Below are 23485 nucleotides of genomic sequence, written 5' to 3' on the forward strand. Positions count from 1 at the left end.
ATTGTCCTGTTGACCTACAGCCTGGACGACAGAGCGAGACTCCATCTCAAAAATAAATAAATAAAAACAAAAATGACAACAATCACACTCATGGACATAAAGAGTAGAAAGATGGTTACCAGACGCTGGGAAGGGTAGTGGGAGGTGGGAGGAAGGTGGGGATGGTTAACGGGTACAGAAAACAGAGAAAGAATAAACAAGACCCACTGTTTGATAACACAGTAGGGGGACTATAGTCAATAACAACCTAATTGTACATTTTAAAATAAAGAATGTAATTGGATTGTTTGTAACATGAAGGATAAATGCTTGAGTGGATGGATACCCCATTCTCCATGAGGTACTTGTTTCACATTGCATGCCTGTATCAAAACATCTACTGTACCCCATAAATATATACACGATGTACCCACAAAAATAAAAATAAGAGTTAATTGTTGTCTTTTGAAGTTCAATTGAAACAAACCAAATGTCAATCAATTTTAGCCTAGATGAATAAGCTGTGATATCTTCACAAGACAGAATGTCATACAGCTGTCAAAATGAGTGATTTAGAGTTACACACAACAATGTTGATGAAGTTAATGATATGATTTTAGGTGAAAAAATGAAGTCCCCAAAGGTAAGACATGATACCTCTTTAACAGAATTAAATATAAAAAGTAACTTTAAATTTTTAAAAACTACCATGATTTTTAAAAGTTAAAAATTATTTTTTATAACACATTTGGATGCAATAAAATGATATGAAAAAGAAAACAAGAGAATGATGAGCATGGGATTCAGGATAACTGAGGTAGCAGGTAGCAGGGAAATGCAGGGATATGATAGGGGGTAGAACACACGATTAGGTGTAGGTTACCGTTAAGGTTCTAACTTTCTAGATTTTGTTTTGAAAGGGGTATGACTATTGAAAATAAATAACTAGTTAAAGCAAAAAGAGCCATGTATGAAACAATGACGAGGGTGTATCTTAAAACAAGGATTATGATTAATTCACTTCTGTGCAACCAAGGATCAATTTTTAAATAATTAATAACAAATTCATAGCAGAGATAATTATTTAAGAGCAACAGGATTTTGTTCTTGTTTTTGTTTGAGACAGTGTCTTGCTCTGTCAACCAGGTTAGAGTGCAGTCGCGCCATCTTGGCTCACTGCAGCCTTGACTTCCTAGGCTCAAGCAATCCTCCTGCCTCAGCCTCCCAAGCAGCTGGGACTACAAGTGAACATCACCATGCCTGGCTAATTTTTAAATTTTTTTGTAGAAGAAAAGAAGAGTCACTTTTATATGAAGTGTGATGCAGAGGATATTAGCTGCATCTGGTGCATTTGACGTCCAAAGAAGCTCATAGGAGAGTTAGTTATAGATTATTGAAGCTAAAAGAAATGTGTATGTTTTGTCATGTTTCCCAGGCTGACAGCAGCAGGTTTTGAGTTTCCTTATCCCTTATCCTGAGACTGGCCAGAAACAGTGGATGTGGGGAGAAAAGCCTTTCTTACCCCCACAGCAATATAAAAATCTTCCAAATGGGAGAGTCAGAGAGACAGTGAGGAAGTTGGTAGTGTATTGGGTCAGCACAGCAAGCCATGAGCAAGGGCCCTATGTCTGTCACTTCACTGGGAAAAGTTCAGGGGGCAGGAGGAACCATGGACTTCCCAACTAGTTATGGAAGTCAAGAGGAGACAAGTCCTGTGGCAGAGAACAAAACACAATGCAACAGTGATCCACTTGAATCCTCAGCCACGGACCAGATGAGATGTGCCACATACAAGCAGTTGCCAGCATCCCCAGCCCCCACATCACCCCAACTCCATTCTGAGGAAACTAGGAAATCTCAGAACTTGGATACAGCTGTAGAGACAGCGAAGGAGCCTGAAATGTCCAGGAAAACACTAAGATGGAGGGTCTACTACTGGCCTGAAGGAAGACGTGGTATTCTTACACAACCGAACTTTTCCAATCAAGCCCTTTGGTTATCTGGGAATAAAAGGTATGGAGGAAAAGCAGACAGCTTTTTTGCCTTTGCCTCATGACTAGCTGTGTGACCTCTGGTAAATCTCTAGGTTTCAGTCTCATTTATATAAAATAAGGGTGACAGCTAGAGCTCAGGTCAAACTCTGACCCTGCCAGTACTCATTGTGTGACCTCAGGCACATCTCTTTTCTTCTTTAATTCTGTTTCCCCAGTTGTAATACAAGGGAAATAAATAGATGAACTCTACGTATTTCCTTTAGTTCCAATAATCTATAATTTAATTCTTACATGGGCTTCTTTGGACTTCAAATGTTCTAGATGCAGTTATATTCTCTGGGTCATTACGAATATAAAGGTAAATCATTTTCTTCTAAAAACTTTATAGCCAAATTGGGTTTATAGGGGATCATTTAACCAAATCTGCAGCCTGGCACTCTCGATAGCCAAAAACAGCTGAGACGTTAATATTTAACCATGAATAACCAGCAGGACTCCTCTGCAGAGCTAAATGCAGTCAATTTTTGTTATTTTTCTAAATATTAGTGGCTTGGCTGTCTCTGCTTGAGAACAGTTTCTAGGGTCATGAATATAACCAAAAAACCCTCTTCTAATCCAACCACAAAAGAAAGAAGGCGGGTGCATTTTTTAGGGGTCTGTGTATAATTGTTGCCCCCCTATTTTATTTATTTGCCTGTGAAACACCATAGAGATGGGGAGGTAGGGAAAATGAAACATGGTGGGCACAAGTCTGGTGAACTAGAAATCTGGAAACAGAGGAACTAGGGGACTCATTATTAGAGTAGTGTGGAGATAAGAAAAATAGTGGTAGCGGTGCACACCAAGACGTGTAGACACATGGGCTATGGTCTCAAACACACGGAGATACAGAACAGGCGGGATAGAGAGGGGTTAAGAGCACAAGTCAAGATTCAGACAGACATGGTTTTGAGTCCTGGCTCTATCCCTTACTGGCTGTGTGAACTTCCTCAATTTATAAAAGATGGGATAACAATAATAGTACCTATCTTAAACTATTGTTGTGAAGCCTAAATAAAATAACACATGTAAAAGTACTTCCGTGACCAATACACAGTAAAACCTAACAAATGGTAGACTTCTGATGACTAACAATAAGCTCAATTTAATAGAATCCCAAAGCTAGAAGGAATCCCTGAGATCATTTTACTCAGTCATTTGCTTGCATAGATGAAGAAGCCAAGATTCAGAGAGGTAAATGGACTTGTCTCAGGGCACAAAGCTAGCTAATAACAGCACCAGTACTAGGATCTAGGTCCCCTGAAGTCTGTTTCTAAGATCTTTCCACTCCACATCGCATACTAATATACTTTGGCAGAATTGTGATTAGGGTCACTTCAGCCCTTTTGTTTTTCTACCCTTCCTTTCCCCATTCTAGTGACTACTACCAAACCCTGAGTAATCTCTATTGGGGTAGATCTCTATCCCTCGGAGCCAGCCTATCCTTAGGGAAGATCGTAGCAGAGAAGAGTGGCTACAGCTGCTTCTTCAACAGCCAGAGCTGCCTTCTTCGGTGTACATTCACTTTGTGCCAGGCCTTGTACCCAGGATGTCTGCAGCAAGTACCCACTGCCCTTAGGAATGAAAAAAGATTGCTGTTGTTTCTCTTATGAAAGTCACATGTTGTTTTTTCTTTCAATAAATGTCTCTTCCTCGCCACCATCAGCAGTGATGATATCATTCTGTGATGTACTTAGGGTGATATCCAAAATAGTTAACTTCTAGTCTAGCATGGGCAATAACTAACTTGAAAAGATGTCAGAAGGCCTGTGGATCAAAGGCTTGAAGGCCTCTGCCACCCTAGCCAATAGCCCTTTAGTTATGGATCATGAGAAGAATCCAAGGGTCCTCAGGGAGGGTCAACAGCAATGGAGACTGCAGGGGACACTTGGGGAGGCCTGTGGAAGCAGCAACTCACCCAGTGGCAAGGAAATATTTTGATGTTTTAACAATGGTACAATTGCACCATAGTGTACTGTGAAGTACTCAGTACATTTGGATGTACTCAGGTAAGGTTTTAGGCCTGGGGCTAACAAAGGAAACTAGCCAGAGCTGGGCCTGGCCCTCTAGAAACTCACATGTTAGACAACTCTGCCCACACCAAGGTTCTAACACAACTTGGCGGAAGTGTGAAACCTCCCCTGGCAAGCAAGCAATGTACAGCACCTCATGACTCCCAAGGTTAAGAATGCTTCTTGGCTGCCACTGCTTATGTCTTCAAGGACTGCAACTGGCAAACAGCTCAGGAGCAGTTAGATATGGTACTTAGTACTTTAACACTAAGTCTCATTGTTTTGCAATGGATAGATCTGATGTTGTTCGGAATAAGAACTGAAGGGAAAGTCTCTGATCCGTGGGGACATCAGACCATCTTTCTTAACACACACCATCTTTTTTAACCCAGACAATTTGCCATATAGTCACTTCCCTTCTTGTCTCATGTGGTAAGGTATTCCAAGAAACCACAGAAGTACTGAATCTCAACAATGACTCTCCAGAGGCATATTTAGCCAATGTTATTTAGAAAAAAAGTAGAGCTCGTCAAATGGGCTGCATAAAGATGATAATTAAATTAAACAAAATTAATCCCAAGAACTACTATTATGGGATTGGCTGATTACATAGGTACTAAGATCCACTAACTACCATTTTCCCTGCTGGACTCAAAAATGACATTTTTGTAATGTATGAATAAGTACTAAGAGCAACACAGACCTGTCCACAGAAGGAACTCTTCTTTACAAGTACTAAAACTCGGGAGGCAGGACAGTCTCTGGGGGTGTGCACTTTGGCCTGATGGCCTCCCTCCTGAATGCTCCTTGCTGTGCTGTGCCACAAGTAATCAAGCTTTCTAGGTTTTAGTTAATTTCAGGACCCCAATAAATTGGTTTGTACTGGCATTAGTCCAGCCCTGATAATTTCACAGCCGTGTGCTTGGAAACTGCTGCAAGTTTGCACAGGACTTAGCAAGCAGGGAGCTGGGGGGAGAAAGCATAAAAGGAACTCTTGTTTGGCTTAAGTTCCATTAATATTGCAGAGAGCTGAACTCTAAGTGACAGAAAAACATGGTTTAGCACATGGACTTTGTAGCTGGGAATGGGTTTCTCTGTGTTCCTTCAACTCTCCCTCCCCTTCAACTCACGGTGGATTTGAAAACAATAAAATTAAATAAACCCAAACCCTTTAGTTTGACTTTTCTCTTTGTCTGATTGTTCTCAAGTTTTTGTCTCTGATTTCACAAGAGTCCCTTGAGGAATAAGCAGTGGAGCCCATAATCTAGTAAAAGGTTCTTTGGGTTTACGCATTTTATTTTTAGAGATATGATTCTTTGAGGTTTCTTTTTTCAATTTCAGGCAGCTTTTATGACTTGAGAGGCTACCAGGAAAATTCAGAGACAGCAATAGGAGGGGTCTCTAATGAGGATAAAAATTTGGGGCTGCCTGTATAAATTAGCTGCAGTGGAGAATAACCCCATCTACTAAGTCTTGCAGTCTCTTAGATGCACAGCTCTGTCTCTGGCACTTGGTTTTCAGAAGGTCCTGTAGCCAGAGAGACACGTGGAAAGGGCCACTGAGTTGAGTGAATGGACACTTGGAATAGAATTTTACCATGAAAGACTGCTAGAGCTTGAAGGAGTCTACGAGATCATGAAGTTCCGGTCTCACATTTTACAGAGGGGAAAACTGAGGCCCACAGGAAGCAGGAGGTTGGGATATGACCCATCCAAGGAAGAGACAGAACTAGAGCCAAGAGTCCTAACCTGCAGTTCAAGAATCCTTCCAGATTCTGATGCTGCTTTTCTTGTGGCAAGAACATTATATTTTCTCTAATATGAAAAGGGGGAAAACAGATTTGGACACTTGGTTATAGGGCCAATGTGAGAGTGACTGTTTAGATTTTGAGATTTTCTTGGCAAAACTCCCTGGACGTGCAGATTCTCTGCTAGGTTTTTAAATCATCCAAACACAGAGAAAACTGGAGATGAGTGTTTGACTATGGCTACATGATGCCTAAACAGACAGTTGATTCAGTCAAAAAATATTATTCATGTTGCTGGTTTGGCAACAAAACCAATTGGTGGACTGAATCTTTTGCTTTTTAACTCCTGAGAGGCAGTGTGAGGTAGAAGAAATAAGCCCCGGACTGGCTGTCAGAAAACCTGGTTTCCAGACTTGGTTGTGCCGCTTATCCTCTCTGGGCCTCGGTATTTTTCTCTGTGAATTAATCAGATTTGTACTAAGCAGTCTCTAAGAAGCTTTACAGTTTTCACCTTCTAGGGCAGTATTCTATGCACAGTCACATTCCGGTATGGGATAGGACAGGATAGTGTCCCTGCTTGTGGTCTTTGCCATATGTATATGAGGTCGCAGCCCTACAGTTCCAGTGTGAGAAGAGATTTCTGGATATGATTCACAGCTATTTCAATATCTCTCTGAACTTAGCTTTTAAATGGGTAGCTTCCTGCTCTCCTCAGTCCCTTCCCTTAGTCTCCTTCCCATAAGGAGAAAAAGAGGACAGTATTCAGTTGACAGGAAGAACTCAGCAGTACTGTTAGGGGTCCCGTACTGTGTCTTCTGACCTCGTCAAGCTAGTGCTGACCCTTCAATAGCCCATACTTCCCTCTCAGATTACCCTATCCCCAAAGACTAGGCAATTGACCTGTGGGATTTTTAAAAAGACATAGAGAACAAGGAAGTAGTGTTGATCTAAAGACAGGTTCCATGTCAAGTGTTGAATGTTACTTTTTCTGGTTGATTTCTGACTCTTAGCCTATGAATAAGATCTCCTGGCTCATGCTTCTGACTATTCCATTAACTTGATGAAGCTTTTTGAGCAAATTCAAGCCAGTAGTGTTCTGGAGCCAGCTCTCACCAGTTTGTGAGAAGCCATTGTGCATAGCTTTTACTAACTTCACATTAAGTGACAACACATTGTTAGTTTGAAATTGGCCATGTTGGGGATATTTACACAATAGAAGTTGGAAATTGCTATAAACCAGGGTTTTTGTTTTCCTCCCTAAAAAGCTACTTCTCAAACAGTTATCACTGTACATAATGGTTCAAATTCAAACATCTCTAGGGATTATGAAAGTAATGTGAATGAGTAAAACATGCCCGAGGGTAACAAAAGGGACACAATAGGGAGTAGTGGGGACTGCGGCAGTTGGCAAGCACATATGCTGTCTAAAACCAGCGGCTACTACTCTATTCCAGTCTGTTACCACGGAGAAATGTCAGCCCAGTGTTCCTAGCAAATCTACTTTTTAAGAGAAACTTGAATCAAAGTCTTTTATGTAAAATCTCCCAATAATAAAAAGTAAAGATTGTTTAGAAGCAATTCAAATTTTGAAAAAAATATGTGAGCAGGCTCTCCTCAGTACTTGGGTCAGCAGTTTGTCATCTTCACTTTATGGAATCTCTGGTTCCTGCTCTTACTCCCTGGGTTATAGCTCTGAAGCTGAGTTGTGGCATCTTTCCTAATGAGAAACAAATTTTCTTTCCTTGAGAACTAAAAGAATAGGCAATGTGGATCTGAGAATATCCAGGTAACTTCTTATTATTCTACTCTGACTTGAGTCTTGTTTTCTAGTCCATGTGATATGAAGCTAGAGAAGAGCATACTAGCCCTAAATCTGCATCTAACATTGTATGATAGTCTCCAGGCACCAGGACAACAGCTAGTGCTTGTGCACCTGTGTGCAAGGAGAGAATAATTTCCATCTTGGCATTAGTTTCTTTACTGCTCCTGTTGAAGGGATGTTGGCACTCTACTCTCCAACTTCCTCCCTGCCTTGAAGAATAGGGTGGGAAATTGGGTTAATTATTGGTTTTCTCTTCCTGCTTTTATCCCCACTCTCTTCTAAAGACAGACAAACTGAAGCTTGACTAGCTAGTAAAGAAATTTACTGAATGTGAAATAGTTTTCACATTTGGACTAAGTGGATTGAAGCAAGGAGGGGACAGTAATGATAGAAACAGTTATTGTGCACCTACTATATTCCATATATATTAGGCACTCCACATATATTAGGCCATTGAATTGTCACAGTTACCTTATCATCATCCCCTTTTTACATACTGTAAGGAAACAAGTTCAGAAGGGCTATATGACTTTTTGGGATTCCAATTCCAAAGTCTTGGTTGTCTAGGTTCTTTGTGGATCATGTTACTTCCCTGATGAGAGCTAGATGCTGTGGTTAAGACAATGAAACATTGATTTATATTTCTTCTGCTGAAAAATAATAATAAATCAATCTGCTGCCTAGCTCTAGGAATAAAGGTGAAAAATCTGGGAAGTTCATTGCGGTTCTAGGGAAATGTGGGTGTTTTGGGATCCTATAGTAAGCTATCTAGGCAAATGCAATTTGGTAAAGTGAATAAACATTCTACAGGAATAGAGCTTCTAGAGAGGCAGTTTCTTTTTTTTATTGCATTTTAGGTTTTGGGGTACATGTGAAGAACATGCAAGATTGTTGCATAGGTACACACATGGCAGTGTGATTTGCTGCCTTCTTCCCCTTCACCTGTATCTGGCATTTCTCCCCATGCTATCTCTCCCCAACTACCCACCCCCCACTGTCTCTCCCCTATTTCCCCCCAACAGACCCCAGTGTGTGATGCTCCCCTCCCTGTGTCCATGTGTTCTCATTGTTCAACACCCGCCTATGAGTGAGAATATGCGGTGTTTGATTTTCTGTTCTTGTGTCACTTTGCTGAGAATGATGCTTTCCAGGTTCATCCATGTCCCTACAAAGGACACGAACTCATCATTTTTGATGGCTGCATAATATTCTATGGTGTATATGTGCCACATTTTTCCTGTCCAGTCTATCATCGATGGGCATTTGGGTTGGTTCCAGGTCTTTGCTATTGTAAACTGTGCTGCAATGAACATTCGTGTGCATGTGTCCTTATAGTAGAACGATTTATAATCCTTTGGATATATACCCAGTAATGGGATTGCTGGGTCAAATGGAATTTCTGTTTCTAGGTCCTTGAGGAATCACCACAGTGTCTTCCACAATGGTTGAACTAATTTACCCTCCCACCAACAGTGTAAAAGTGTTCCTATTTCTCCACATCTTCTCCAGCATCTGCTGTCTCCAGATTTTTTAATGATCGTCCTTCTAACTGGCGTGAGATGGTATCTCAATGTAGTTTTGATTTGCATTTTAGAGAGACAGTTTCTATTCTACCATATTGCGTTTTTTATGCACATCATAACACTTGAACATATTATGTCTCCAATTTTTCATGACATCTTTGATTGATTAACAAGTTTTAAACACCTTTGTATAACTGCTTGGAAATGCAGTTAAACTATGTGAAACAAATCTTCAATTAGAAGTGGTGTATTTTATGCTCTGCCCATGTGACCCATTCATGGTGATGGTGAGGCACGCTATAATTCTGGATCAAGAAAGTCACTCCTTTCATCCTTTAGGTAGTTAATATAATCCTGTACACTATGATGAGTTTATCTTGATTTTAACAAATAAATACGTTCCTGAAATTTTCTGTAAGCCAAATCTTGCTTTTAAAATGGCCGTTATTATAAATCTGGAGATGTACTTCTTTGGGAAAGGAATCACTTAAAATCCTTCCAAAAATATCTTAAAATCACTTAAGAAAATTATTTCTATAAGATAATATTCTGATATAACACAAAGCACAAATAAAAAATAATTTGGGTTATTTTTGTTTGCTACAATAACTTAAAGGCATAAATAGAAAATGACACCTTAACTTACAAGAATACATTAAACTAAAGAGAATCTGCTTCTGCTAATTCTACCTTTAAGTATCTATAATCTACTCTCGATATTTACTTATTTGGTTTTCATTAAGTTCTAGGAAACACAACTGTTAACTGGTGCTAACAGACAGTATTAAAGGTTATGCTGCAAAAATAAGCAACACATCACTTTTGTTAAGATTTCAATAGCCAAAGCAAATTGAATGACCATGCTTAATTTCAAAAAGGGAAGAAGAGTAAAATCCTACCATGAGCTCAAAAGGAGGAAAGCTGGAAATATTAGATGAACCACACCAATTCTTTTTTCTAGCAGTTTCTAGAAATGGCTAGCAGGAAGAAAATACAACAGAAAAAAAAGTTCAGTGACAAACAAGAACATATACAAATAACCAAGAGGCTTATTAGAAAACAGCTGAATAATCAGTCCTAATGTGTCTTTAAGAGAGATTCTATATATTGAATCAAGTATCTAATTAATACAAACTGTAAGTTGGTGGCCTCTTTTTAAAAAGAGGTAAAACCTATACTACAATATACTCATCAATCTATGTATTCTGCCATTTTTTCAAAGTTAATTTAATAACCTGAGTTTTCTATATCCTAGTGGGACAAGAAGCACTTAAAAGGCAAAAAGTTTGTGCTATCAGAATATTGTTTTGTATATAATCATTTCATAATACTTCCACTTTTATATTTATTTTTAAAATAAGTGTGAGTTCCACAACACAAAGCATAGAAGATCAGCACACAGCAATTACTTGCATTCATATATACTAGCAATGAGTGTGTGGAAACTGAAATTAAAAATACAATAACATTTACAATTGCTTCAAAGAAAAAGAAATATGTAGATATGAGTCTAACAAAATATTTATAGAAGTTATATGCTGAAAACTACAAAACACTGGTGAATGAAATCAAAAAGAACTAAATAAATGGAGAGATTCCATGTTCATGAATTGAAATGCTCAACACATTAAATTTGTCAATTGTCCCCAAATTGTTCTATAGGTTTAATGCAATTTCTAGCTAAATTCCAGTAAGATATTTTGTAGACATAGACAATTTATTTTAAAGTTTATATGGAAAGGTACAAGACCTAGAGTAGCTAAACAATCCTGAAAAAGAGGAATAAAGAGGGAGGACCCACTTTACTTGAAATTCAGGCCTACCATATGTTTACAATAGTCAAGACTGCATGGCACTGGTGGAGGCATAGACACATAGATCAATGGGACTGAACAGAGAAGCCAGAAATAGATTCAAACAATATGCCCAACCAACGTTTGACCAAGGTGTAAAAGCAATTCGATGAAAGAAAGATACCTTTTTCACCAAATGGTACTGGACCAATTGGACGAAAAATATAGGCAAAATATGAACATCAGCCTAAACCTCACACCTTTTATAAAAATTAACTCAAAATAGATAATAATTAAATGTGAAACTTAAGACTGTAACATTTTTAAAACAAAAATACAGAAGAAAGTATTCAGGATCTAGAGCTAGGTAGAGCGGTTTTAAACTTAATGCCAAAACATGATCTATATGAGGGAAATTTGATAAACTGGACCTAAAACATTAAAAACTTTTGTTCTGTGGAAGTTCATGGGAAGAGGTATAAAAGAAAAGCTACAGACTGGGATAAAATATTTGTGAATAAGATATGCAGGTATCAAATAAACAATGAAAAGATGGTGGATACCATTAGGTATTAGGAAAATGCAAGTTAAAACCACTGTGAGATATCACTATATACCTATCAGAATGGCTAAAATAAAAAATAAGGAGAACAACAAATGTTGGCAAGAATGCAGAGAAACTGGATCTCTCACATATTGCTGCTGGGAATATAAAATAGTATAGTTGCTCTAAAAACAGTATGGTGGTCCTTACAAAAGTAAATATGCATTTACCATACAACCCAGGAACTATATTTTTGGGTATTTAGCCCAGAGAAATGAAAACTTACCTTTATGCAAATACTGTAGACAAACGTTCATAGCAGTAGGAGCCAATCAATCCTCCAATAGATGAATGATTTAAACAAATTGTGATATATCCCTACCATGGAATACCCCTCATCAATGAAAAGGAACTATTGATACCTGAAACAACTTGAATGGGTCTCCAGATAATTATATCAGGGCAGGGGGAGAAGAAAGAAGAGACAACCTCAAAAGGTTACATACCATATGATTCCATGTAACATTCTTAAATTTTGACAACATTATAGAGATGGAGAATAGTTTAGTTTAGTTTAGTAGTTCACAGGGAGGAGGGAGAGGGAGAGAGGAAAAGATGGGTGTGATTATTAAAGTGTAATACAGGGTATCCTTGCGGTAATGGCACTCTTCTGTATTTTACTGTGGTGGTGGTCACATGTAATAAAATTGCATAGAATTATATACACAAGCAAATGATTGCATATGAAACTGGTGAAATCAGAATAAGGTGAACGGATAGTATCAATGTCAGTGTTCTGGTTGTGACATTGTACCATAGTCATGAATGATGTTATCATTGGGAAAACTGGATGAAGGGTTTTTGAGATCCCTCTAAATTATTTCTTACAACTGCATGTAAATCTACCATTATCTCAAAATAAAACTTTTTTTAAAAATGAGTATGATATTATCTATACTCTCATCCCTAGTTAATAAATAGAGAAAATAAAGAAAGCATGAAGGTAATCATCACTTAACTTTGTGTAGAACCTGGTATGAAGTTTAGATTAGGACTCACCCAAACGGGAGTTCCTAATTCAGAAATCAAGATTGGAACTAATACAAAATACAAGGATGACTGACATTTACACTAATGGAAAACCTTTCAGAGAATTCCAGCAGCCCCATATACAGTTGCCTGCAACTGCGTAAGAGATCCTAAGCAAGTTCAATAGAATCAACTCAATAGACCCAATTGAGAATAATTGCTTGCTTTAAGCCACTAGGTTTTGGGATGGTTTGTTATGCAGTAACTAGAATTCTACACCGAGCAAGGGGAGTGAGTGGTTGTAGCCAAATAGATGAGCTTTTAAATTCCAGTGAGTCTATTTATTTTAAATGCTAGAATTTATGTTTGTCTCAGACTATCCCTTGAAACTCATTTTCCAGAATACTCTGTAAGCATGTTGGAAGTCATGATGGAAGTTGATGCACAAGGGAAATTGAACAACCAACTCTTACCCTTGAAGAACTCACAGTCTAGTAAGACAAAACATCACTGCATTAAACGGCATGAGAACAGTTATAAGGCAACAAATCAGCAAGTTCAAACCAATACACTACAGCACAAATTGAATGCATGTGGCAGTGTATGGCTACCCAGGCAGCAGGACGGAGCTAGACATTTTGGGCCTGAAGGCAGCATTGCAGAAAGGGCCCCCTTTCCTTTGTTAACAGTGAAATAAACATCTCCAGCAATGCAGAGGCTAGTTGGATAATATTAACACTTCTGAAAAAGAAAAAGGAGGTAAAGTCCAGGGACAATTATTCTCGTTTTAATTTTTCTTTGTTCTCTGTTCCTGATAAGTGGTTTTTTTTAGCAAGCCACAATTTCTCTGAGCATCACTTTCCTCATCTATAGACTGGAGATAACAACCAGAGAGTAGTGGGTTGAAAGTCAGGGAATCTAGATTGAAATCTCAAATTTGTCGTTTACTAGCTGTGTGACCTTAGATACACCATCATCTCCCCCAATTCAGTTTCCTCTTCTGTGAAATGATGAGGTTCAGAATGGTTCGGGAGTTCCCCACCAACTCTAACACTTCAGACCACAAATAGTTCAGTTGGTTGTAAGGGTTTAAAACATAATGTTGATGTATGTGAAAACACTCCATAAGCCATAAAGTGCTATACAGATGTTAAAAATATCGATATTTATCTAGTTCATGTAGAAAAAAGGCCCTGCAGTTCTTCTCCAAATTTAGGAGCTTAACATATTGTCTGTCGAGGCACCGCTTTCCTGGACCTCAGACATTTCTGACAATTCTTTGTAACTATCACTCGTCGAATAAACACAAATTTGGAGTAGTCTGTCTCAGGTCCACCAAGGCATCAGCAGTGCTATTGTGATTTCAAGGTCGAGCTCTAGGCCCAACTTAGAAGCTTGACGACTTGCTAAAAAAAAAAAAAAAAGTGGTGGGTATGGTGGTTCGCACCAAGTTTTCTTCAAAACACTTAACAGTTAGAAGAGGCCCTTTCCACGAGGCTTGGGAGCCCTGTTTTTAAGAGACAGCGGATTTCTAATCCCTGACCCTACACACACCCATCTCCACCCCACCTTTAAGGACACCAAACCAAAGCTTTGTCACTCTACTAGTCACTCACTGTGTGGATCTGGGAAACGCCCTGAAATGATAAGCAGCGTGCTAGGTAGGGCGTGATTTGCGAGGCCGGTTCATTCTGTGTCCAGGGCACAAGCTCAGGACCAGACCAGGTGCATCCCTCGGAAAGGCCGTGGTGCCCGAAGAGAGCGGGTATGATCTTCCAGGCAGGAAGTCGGAGGGTAGTCTTCTCTTCAGGGCGTGTGCGAATGGTGGGAAGCTCCTAGGTGCAACCAGTGCAGAGGGGGAGGAGGGACCGGAGGAGCTGTGCGGTCCCTTTAAGACCCCAACGCTTGCCTAGCCAAAGGAGGGGGGTGCAGTGGGGGCGCTGCGTGATGGGAAAGTAGCCGGCTGAGTCTCACACTTTCTCCGGATTTTTAAACTTTCGGGCCAGGGGAGCAGAATTAAAGCCATTGTGCCGGGCCGGAGAAAGGGTGCGTGCTTGCAGCGGCTGCGTGCTTGCGGACTTCCCGCCAGCGCCGAGCGGCCAGCTTCTCCGGCCAAGTGGGGAGCGAGAGAGCGGGCGGACGGGCGGGCGGGCAGGTGGCCCCGGGCCGCCGCGCCCGCGCCTTGGCTCTGCCCCCGGGAGCCGAGCAAGCCGCTGCTCCCTCGTGGTGTGAGGGCGGTGATGTTTTTCCTCCCACCCACTTTTGAGTTCCCCCTCCCCCCTCGCGCGCACTCTAGCTCTCGCCACAACCTGCGAGCCCCAGACCTTGGACGAGAGCGCCCTGGGGAGCTCGGAGCGCTTGCACGCGTGGCAGACGGAGGAGGCCAGTGCCCAGGTTAGTGAGCAGTGTCCAGCGCCTGCTTCCCTCACCTCCTCTTCCAGCCTTTGCACAGGTGGGGTGCCTTCTGTTGGCGGGATCCGCCCCGGAAGTTTCCCCAGGGTGCCCCCAATTCCCCTGCCACCCTAATCCGTTCTATAGTCCAGCAGCTAGCCACCTGGATGGAGGTGGGGGCCCCAAGTCTTCTGACCAAAGCAAGTTAGGGTTTCTGAATTCGAACTCACAGCTCGTCACTTCCCACTCGGCCTGCATTTCTCTATGCTCTGGCTCTTTGAGAGGTCACTTAGATACTCCACCCTGAGCTACCCAAGGGGCTCTGCAGTTCCCTTAATTACTGCCTGTGTTCCTGAGCCTGTTTTCTCATTTTGCTGATTAATATGTGCTAAAGTTAATGTAACAGGGTAGATGGGTAAAAGGCTCCCTATCCTATCCTTTGGCCATCTGCCCCATTTTTTGGCCCTGACTACTGGGGTCGGAATTTGATAAACTAGGCTCTGGAAGCAACGTGGTACATTGCCAGAGCATAGGGCCCGGAAAGCCTGCTTTCCAGTCCCTCTCAGCCCTGCCACTAAAGTTACTTGAGTTCTTTGGGTCCCCCGAGTGCCCATTTTGAAGGTGGAGTTGTGTGGAATAAAATGAAATGATAAATAGGAAGGTGTTTTGCAAGCCAAATGCAAGGCATTGTTGGTCTGTTATAAACAGCAATAAAGGCATTGCCTTGCCTCCAACAAGAGATACCCTGGGCTAAAACCGCCATTCTCAGCGGCAACACGCCACCAGTTAACTGAGCTTTTCTTGCTGGGTGGTTGAGTGGGGAGAGGATTTCAGCTGATAGACAAGGGCCTGAGACTCCGGTGTCTTTCTTATTGTTTGTCAGAAAGAAAATTGCTACCCTAGGGGCTGTCCCACAGATGATAGTCAATGTGAAATTACAAGGTCAGTCAAGCCTCTCGGGAGGATTAAAAAGACACTGTGGGGCGTGAAGAACTGGCTGACATGTGTTCATCCCTTAGCCTTCCTGTGGGGATGTCTCTTCGCTTCTGTTCTACCCAGGAGACCTGTTCTGAAAGTGGGCTTCTGACACTTAATGGCCCAGATTGCCTTGCAGTCACAGCTGGACAAGGAGTAGTTGTTCCCTTTGCTTAATGCAAATGAACAATGTGAATGCTTGTTTCATGGAAGCACCTTAATAAATACATTTCTTTTGGTGCTTGATATATTTCTCTTTCTCTTGTAAAACCCAGGAACTCTCCCATCCCACCTCTGCTACCAGTGTTAGTTGCAGGGTTTTGGGTATTTTTGTTGTTGTTGCTTTCTTGTTGGGTCCTGGATCCCCTGAAACATGTCAATGGCTACATATCTAAGTAACCTGTAAAAGAGCCAGTGCAAGTTCAATGGCAGAACAGCCTGTGTGAAGCAGACAGAGAGTTAATGCAGAAATAACTCCAGTTAACTGGGTCAAAGTATAATTTGAAAAATTAAGGACAGTTTGGCTCTTTGCAAGAATAAGAGTCGGCTAGTTTGCTGAGCAATGCTTGCTTGTGTTTACTGCTGCAGTCCCAACAGATGTTTTGAAACACCCCCTTCCCCCCAAAAAAAGCTGAAGAGATAAAGAGAAATTGAACAGTGAAGAGATCTGGGGAGGAAACTCTTCTTGGTTCATATTTCTGCACAGAATACAAAGGCAGGACTTCAGGATCTTGTAAATCAAAAGTGAATATTTATAAAGCGATTCATTTTCTGATGTTCTCCATCACAGCCTGGGAGGCCACACAAATGACAGGAACTCCAAAAGAGATTAATTGCTCTCTAGTTACCAACTTTTTTATTTGCTCATAACATTAGTTGGGACCTAAGAAAAGCAAAAAAATCTACGAGCCGTTTTCTTGCCAACTTGAGTTATGAAGCAATGCTACTGTTCACTGACTCGCCCAACCATTGTACAAGAAAAACAGCCCCATTGATTCTTGCATGGGGAGACCCTAAAACCATGGTTTCAGAAACACCCACTGAAATCCATATATGAATATGATAAATTGGATTTCAGTGGTTAAAAATCTTTCTCTTTTGGAGGCTTTGGAGAATAAGCTTAGTAAGTAGGCTCAGGAAGAACCTCATTGAAGTGGGTAGCTGTGTTAAACTGTTAATGAAAATGGTTTGTTTCAAAGAAACGTGGTACCTCTCAAGGGACAGCAACATTTTGAGTGATTGAAAGTGGGCCACAAACTCACAGAGGGGACCAAGATGTCAGAACTCAGGTCTTTGGATGGGTAGGAACATGTCCTAGAAGAATTTGGTTCTTTAAGGAGCAGGGAGGAGGTAAAGAAAGAAGGCAGACGGTGCTGCAAATCTTGCCTGATAGCACAAATTACTCTATCATCAGTTCTTCCTTGGTTATGCATTCATAATTTGAAACAGTGGATTTTGAATGACCCAGGCAACTTCATAGCATTTAAACAGGAGCTGTGGCATCTACTTCAGAACCCAAAGATATTCCAATTCTCCAAAATGATCATTTTGCATTCCTTCAAGTTTTTTATGTGCAATATTTAGATTGGACTCTCTGGAAAGATCAAACAGTTCATTCCCCATTCAGATTGAATCTGGTGTTTTTACAACATTTCAATATTTTCAAATCATCCATTGGAAGAATTTTGCAAACTCTATAGCCTGTGGAAATGACCTGTGACTAAATATGAGCTACAGCAAACTTTCTGTGTTCCAAGGTTCAAAAGGTTTAAGATTTCTACCCCTTATACTGGGAATGCCAATCTCATGTTTTGAAGAATTGTAGTTGCTTTAATGGTCTTTTGCATGGTGGTGCAAGGTGAACAAATTATCTATTTAATTTGCCTAATTTCCGCTGAAAATGGCCCATTTAAAATTTCCATTTTACAATGGACTTCATGGGGGAGGAATATGTCTGAACCGCTTTAAGCAATAAAAGTTTTCAGGTGTTTAATTACATCCATTTGCTAATTACATCTATCTTTTCCAACATTAGTTGCCAAACCAAAGATCCTTGTAGATCTCATAGAGGACACAGGAGAAACTGATCAATTTGTACTTCATCCCTAAAGGATTAATGGTAACAGTAGTCTTGAAGCTAAGATTAGTTAACTTTCATTTCAGAAATTGCTTGGTCTCATGCCTGTTACTTTTACCTTGTTTGCCAAAATAACCGTTTTTGTAAACTAAAGTTTCCCTTTTCTCCCAAAGAAAATCTCTTGAGAAATCAACTTAGAAAGGAAGATTTCAAAATTTATTTTCATTTTTCTATGATTTGTCTGTAAGGATTTAGCCTCAGCTTTGAATAGGAATGCACCCTCATTCACTTGAATTTTCGCCCACAACCTTTGCAAGACAGGAGAGGCAAGTACTTTATCTTGTGCAAAGAATAGTTACACTTATGTATATTCTCGGGCATTTCTTTTTCTAGCAGGTTAGAAGCCTGACTATCAGTGATCTCTATCAGTTCCAGAAGATCTGTTTTAAATCTCTTTTTTTCTGCTTTCTTCCCAACAGCTTGAAGGTTCTGTGTCACCTTTTGCAGTGGCCTCAATGAAAAAAAGTGGAAAATGGGAGGCATGAAATACATCTTCTCCTTGTTGTTCTTTCTTTACCTAGAAGGAGGCAAAACAGAGCAAGTAAAACGTAAGTGTCTTGCATTTGGAAAATAATATACTTTTTATAATTTCTTGAAAATGTGGCTATAATCTGTAGCAATTGTGATTTAGCCTATGTGGCCGTACCATTATTCTAAGAGAAGAAAGTGAATATTACTGATTTATGCATGAATTGATAAAAGAATGAGAGCTTTAAATCAGGCCAACTAAATTGGGGCTGTTTTTCTGATTATCATATAGTTTTTGTCTCTTAGAACATATGACACATTAGCTTATTTTCTCTTTCCTGTTCTAAACTATACAAATTTCAGTACATTTTATGTAACTCTAGAAATATCCGACAGATGAGCTGGAATTTTCCCAAATTTCAGACTCTTCAGCAAAGTCTTTCAGTTTATGAAAAATAATGACACGGAAAAGAAAAGAAAAAAGGAAAAGGAAAGCAGGCTCTGCCTATTCCCTTCTGCTGAAAAACAAGAAAGGAAGAAACCTTCCAATGAACTGGACTCAGATGAAAAATCCTTTGAGAAAGTTGAGATTCCAGGGACCGTTAGCAAATTGGATGCTCTTTATTGAAAAGAACATCCCGGAAAACCCAGGGAATATTTCTAGAAAGTCAGCGATCCGTGTAATGGGCTAACACATTGGAGAAAGCAGAGTGGCAGGAAGTGGGAGGGGTGGGATAATTAACCCTCCTTGCTGCCACATTTAGGAGATTTATGAGTAACCGTAGACATCTCCATTCTTGTTAGGCGCTTTCTGCTGCATTTGCATAGTGTGGGTCTTACCTTCTTTGGTCCACTTTCAGCCACCTCCGAGGCAGACACTTGCTCTAAATTTGAAGGAAAAGCCTAAGTTCTAGTTCCCCTTTTTGGCAGCATCAAAAGAAGCACAAAGTGGAATTGGTCCAAGAGGGGCATTCTCTGCTCCACTGAACTTATTTATGAGAAGGAGCTGTGAAAATATTCTTGGTAGGAGCTGAAGCAGCATCTGAAGCCCATCACTTAAACCTTTATCTCTTTTATCACATAAGTTAAATAGATCAGGCAGAAGGCTTGCTGACAAGGAGAACAGTGCCAAGCCTATTCCATCCTTAAGTGTGTTTCTGCCCCACTATGATTTTCATAGTCAATGTAGTCTTCTTCCTGGGAGAAATAGTGTTTAATAGTGTGTTTGATTAGGCTTTTGAGCATGAGTGATCTATGGTGATATCTAGTATGATTGGGACACAAAAGGAAGTTTAGTGGGGCATGATCTCAGCAAGGAAGCTTGGATCAGCCTCTACTCTTGTATTCCTCAAATTGCATCCTTCTTCCACTTGAATATAGTTCATCTCGGAATCCTCCTCTTCCAGAAGCCCTCCTTGATTTAAGTGGATATGACAGAAGCATCCATGCATTCTCGGCTCAGCTCACAATTATCTGGGCTTAGGGATGAGAAATTACTAAGTACAATGTACAATATTTGGGTGATGGTTACACTAAAAGTCCAGACTTTATGGAATATATCAATGTAACAAAACTGTACTTGTACCCTTAAATTTATATTAAAAATCTTCCTCTCTTGGAGAGAAACTTCCTTTATAACCTGTTAATGATTACCTCATAAAGAAAGCTTGTAACTCTTAGAAGACCATCTCTTATGGAAAGCGTTTCATATTTATTAAAAATTGATTAATATTGTCCATGAAACTTAAAGAAAGATGTGACTTAAAAAACAATTACAAACCCAAATCTACTACTTTCTGATATTTCCTTGTGCTGATGAATTTGTCCCAAGCTCTTTTGATATTCAATTGGTGCCAAAGTGATTATGTAACAGATGGCCTAGGGCACCAGTTCTGGTCCAGTGTTTCAGGCTTATTGTCAGATGATGATGCTAAGGTCATGGTCCTTCCCTTAATGAGCCACTGAGCATCATTGTGTGTGTCCACGCCCAAGCTAACTGTTCTGAAGACTTGCAAAATCATCTCTGCTAAAGGGAAAACCTGTGTATGTTGCCTTGATACGTACACATACACACACACATACACACACACAGAAACACACACAATATGCATGCTCAGAGGTTTATATTGCACCTCTAACAGTGAGAAGTTAGAAGCAGTGGAAATGTCAGTTCATGGTTAAATGGTTACAAAAATGATCCAAGTAATGTAATATGATGCTACCGTTAAAAACACTGTTTATTGAAAATTTGGTGGCCCTGGGAAATGCATGTTAACTTATTTTTAAGTTTCTTAAATAATAAAATTAATATATATGCTTAGGATACAAAATAATATGAAAGCATTTGAGCTTCATATGGAACATGTGTCCCTACACTCCCATTCCACTCTCCTGGGATAACCATTATTAGTGGTTTGCTATGTGTTCTTCCAAACTACTTTCTTTGTTTTATAAAAGTATACATACATGTCTGTACGATTTTTTGTTTTACAAAAATAGGATATTATATACATTTTTCTGTGACTTGTTTTTACTCAATAATGTGTCTAGGACATCCTTCCATGTCAATACATTGCAACGTAACAGTGTCATATTCTTTGTAATGCCTGCATAGTTTGCAGTTGTATATGTTTGCCATGGTTAATTTAACCAGTCTATATTTGTAGATACTGAGGTTGCTTCCGGTTTTTGCTATTACAAGTAAGGCTTTTATGAACATCTTTAGGCACTTATTCAAGTATTTGTGAGAAATAAAGTATATGTTCAGTTTTAATCCTGATAAGTACTGCCAAATTGCCTTTCAAATAAGTTGCATTAATTTATGTTCCCACCATCTCTGTATGAAAGTCCATTTCTAATTCCCTTACCAAGATTATAATTAACCTTTGTATTTTGGGGCCAGTTTAGTAGGAGAAATAATCTGTCAGTTTTGCTTGGTATTTTTCTGTTACTGCAGCATCTTTTCGATTATGTATTAGTTCGATTTTATTTCTTCAGTGAATTGTCTATTTTTTAGTTCGGTTGCTTGTCATAATTATTTGTAAAAGCTTACTTATTAACCTTTTTTTAAATATTATTTTCTATATGCCACTTGTTTTAATTTTTAAGTTTTATTTTTCCCATATAGAAGTTTTAAAATTTTACGTAGTCAGGTCTGTCATTCATTTTCTGTATGGTTTCTGGCTTTCTTATTCTTAGGAAGGTCTTTCTCACCCTATATTTTTATATATTTTTTCTACTGCTGCCATAATTTTAGGTTTTACCCATAGTTCTCTATGCCATCTGAAATTTATATTCCTGTATGGTATGCAATAGGGAACTAATTTTTTTAAATCTCCGGATGGTAGGTTTATGAATGTTATTTTTGTTCGCTTTTATACTTCTGTCTATTCCAAAATTTCCACAATTGGCAAGTTTAAGTTTTACTACAGGAGAAAAGCTCTTTTAAAGTAAAAATACATCTTATTTCCCATATTTTTACTGTGCAATTCTAAAGACAAGTTGGTACAGAAGTAGATGAAGGAAATAGAGGGGTTTTCTAAAATTGAAAAAGAAAGCAACTGGAAAAACTTCAGATAATGGGTAAGAGTAGGTATGGGTCATAAACTTCACATCTCTCCTTGTCTGACACCATTTTACCAAAAGAAGGCAAAGTTTTTTATCTTTCAGGGGCTGGTTAGAATATAAGCTTTTAGGTCAAAGAAGGTGCTTTGTAGCCTATTTGCTCTCCTATTTGGGGAATCAGGGTGGAATGATGGGGGATGCCGTTATGATCAAAGAGGCTCACTCAATTGATTCAGAAATCTGGAAGTGTGGAAAAAATGTTTTGTTTGTGGAAAGCTCTTCCCAAGGAATGGTGAAGGTGGGTGCTGCCACTTGCTGGTAGCTAATTAGCCATATTTATAATTTCACTTATAAGAGGGAAGACAGGCTCAGGAAACCCAAAAATACTGATAGTGCATTGCAATGGATGAATGAATCATTTGTTGCTTACATAAAAGTTTGTTACTGTCCAGCATCAGCAAGGTTTGAGGTCTGTAGCTGGGAAAAGGTCCTTCTGTATAACTCCATTATGCTCTGTTGTTAAAGTTGTAGTCAATGAGGCCAGGAAACTCTTTTGAAGTTCAAAGGAGCGTAACATTCACAGCATAATATTCATGCAAATATGGGATAAATGGGCTGAAGAGTTTGCCCCTTTGGCAGATCTAACTTAGGTAATGAACTATTGATCAAAGTGAGGTTGGACAATTGAGTTGTTAAAAATATTCAATTATGTATTTCTAATAGACCAGCCTGTGCCAAGTCTGGCAAAGGTTCTGGAGAGAGAAATTGTTCATGTATTTCATGGAGTCCACTCCTGCTTTGCAAGGTGAGTTACCTGGATCTTCAAAGAGCTAGACTGTCACTTATTTTTCTCCTCAGGAGAAAAGCTTCCAACATTCAGATTTGGCTAAAAGTGGGCCTCTGGACACCAAAAGATTGAAGGGAAGAAAGAAAATACTTAGAAAGTTTGAAACATGTGAAGCTCACTCATAACTTCTCTGTCTATTGTGAGAGCCAGTCAGGAAAGCATGAGTTTTCCTCCTCCAGATTCTCACCTGGACATTTGAGGTGATTATTGAACAATAGAAAGAAGCAAGTAAAAGAGTGGACCTGTTCACCTCTTAGATGTTTAATTAAGTGGAAGTAGAAGGAAGGAGGCATACTTAAAATTAGATAGCTTAATGCTTCTCAAAGTATATTCTTAATTGTTTTTTATTTTGGTGAAGGGGCAGAAGGTTTTGTCATGGAGGCTCTGTAGTTAGCCTAGATCCAATCCCCAACTCCTTGACTTATTATGTACCTTGGGAATGTTACCTAACCTCTACAGCTTTAGTTTTCTTACAGTGGGGGAAATAATGGCATATCGAGCATGAGAGTGGTCATTTGAAGAAGAAATGAGATTGTGTACACCAAGTGCTTTACATAGTGGCTGGCATATAGTACATATTTTATAAGTGGTCATTATTAGAGCAACTCTCTTACAAGCCAA

The 23485-nt window shown here is 39.6% G+C and overlaps 1 protein-coding gene across 3 annotated transcripts in view; it reads left to right on the top strand.

Moving 5' to 3' along the window:
* The first annotated feature begins 14708 nt into the window (after window positions 1–14708).
* The window catches only part of CHRDL1 (chordin like 1), a 132159-nt gene continuing 123382 nt past the window's right edge, over window positions 14709–23485 (top strand). For 2 of the 3 annotated variants that reach the window (XM_012451739.2, XM_012451740.2), the window contains exons 1-2: window positions 14709–14876; window positions 18405–18533. In XM_012451739.2, coding sequence (XP_012307162.1) covers window positions 18458–18533 — 76 coding nt within the window. In that variant the 5' untranslated portion in view covers window positions 14709–14876; window positions 18405–18457. Of the gene's footprint in view, window positions 14877–18404; window positions 18534–23485 lie in introns of those variants that run through there. The other variant, XM_064361731.1, reaches the window with a different exon arrangement.

The sequence above is a fragment of the Aotus nancymaae genome, unplaced genomic scaffold (genome assembly GCF_030222135.1).
Source record: "Aotus nancymaae isolate 86718 unplaced genomic scaffold, 86718_ANA_hifiasm-v0.15.2.pri h1tg000004l, whole genome shotgun sequence".
NCBI classification, from domain to species: domain Eukaryota; kingdom Metazoa; phylum Chordata; class Mammalia; order Primates; family Aotidae; genus Aotus; species Aotus nancymaae.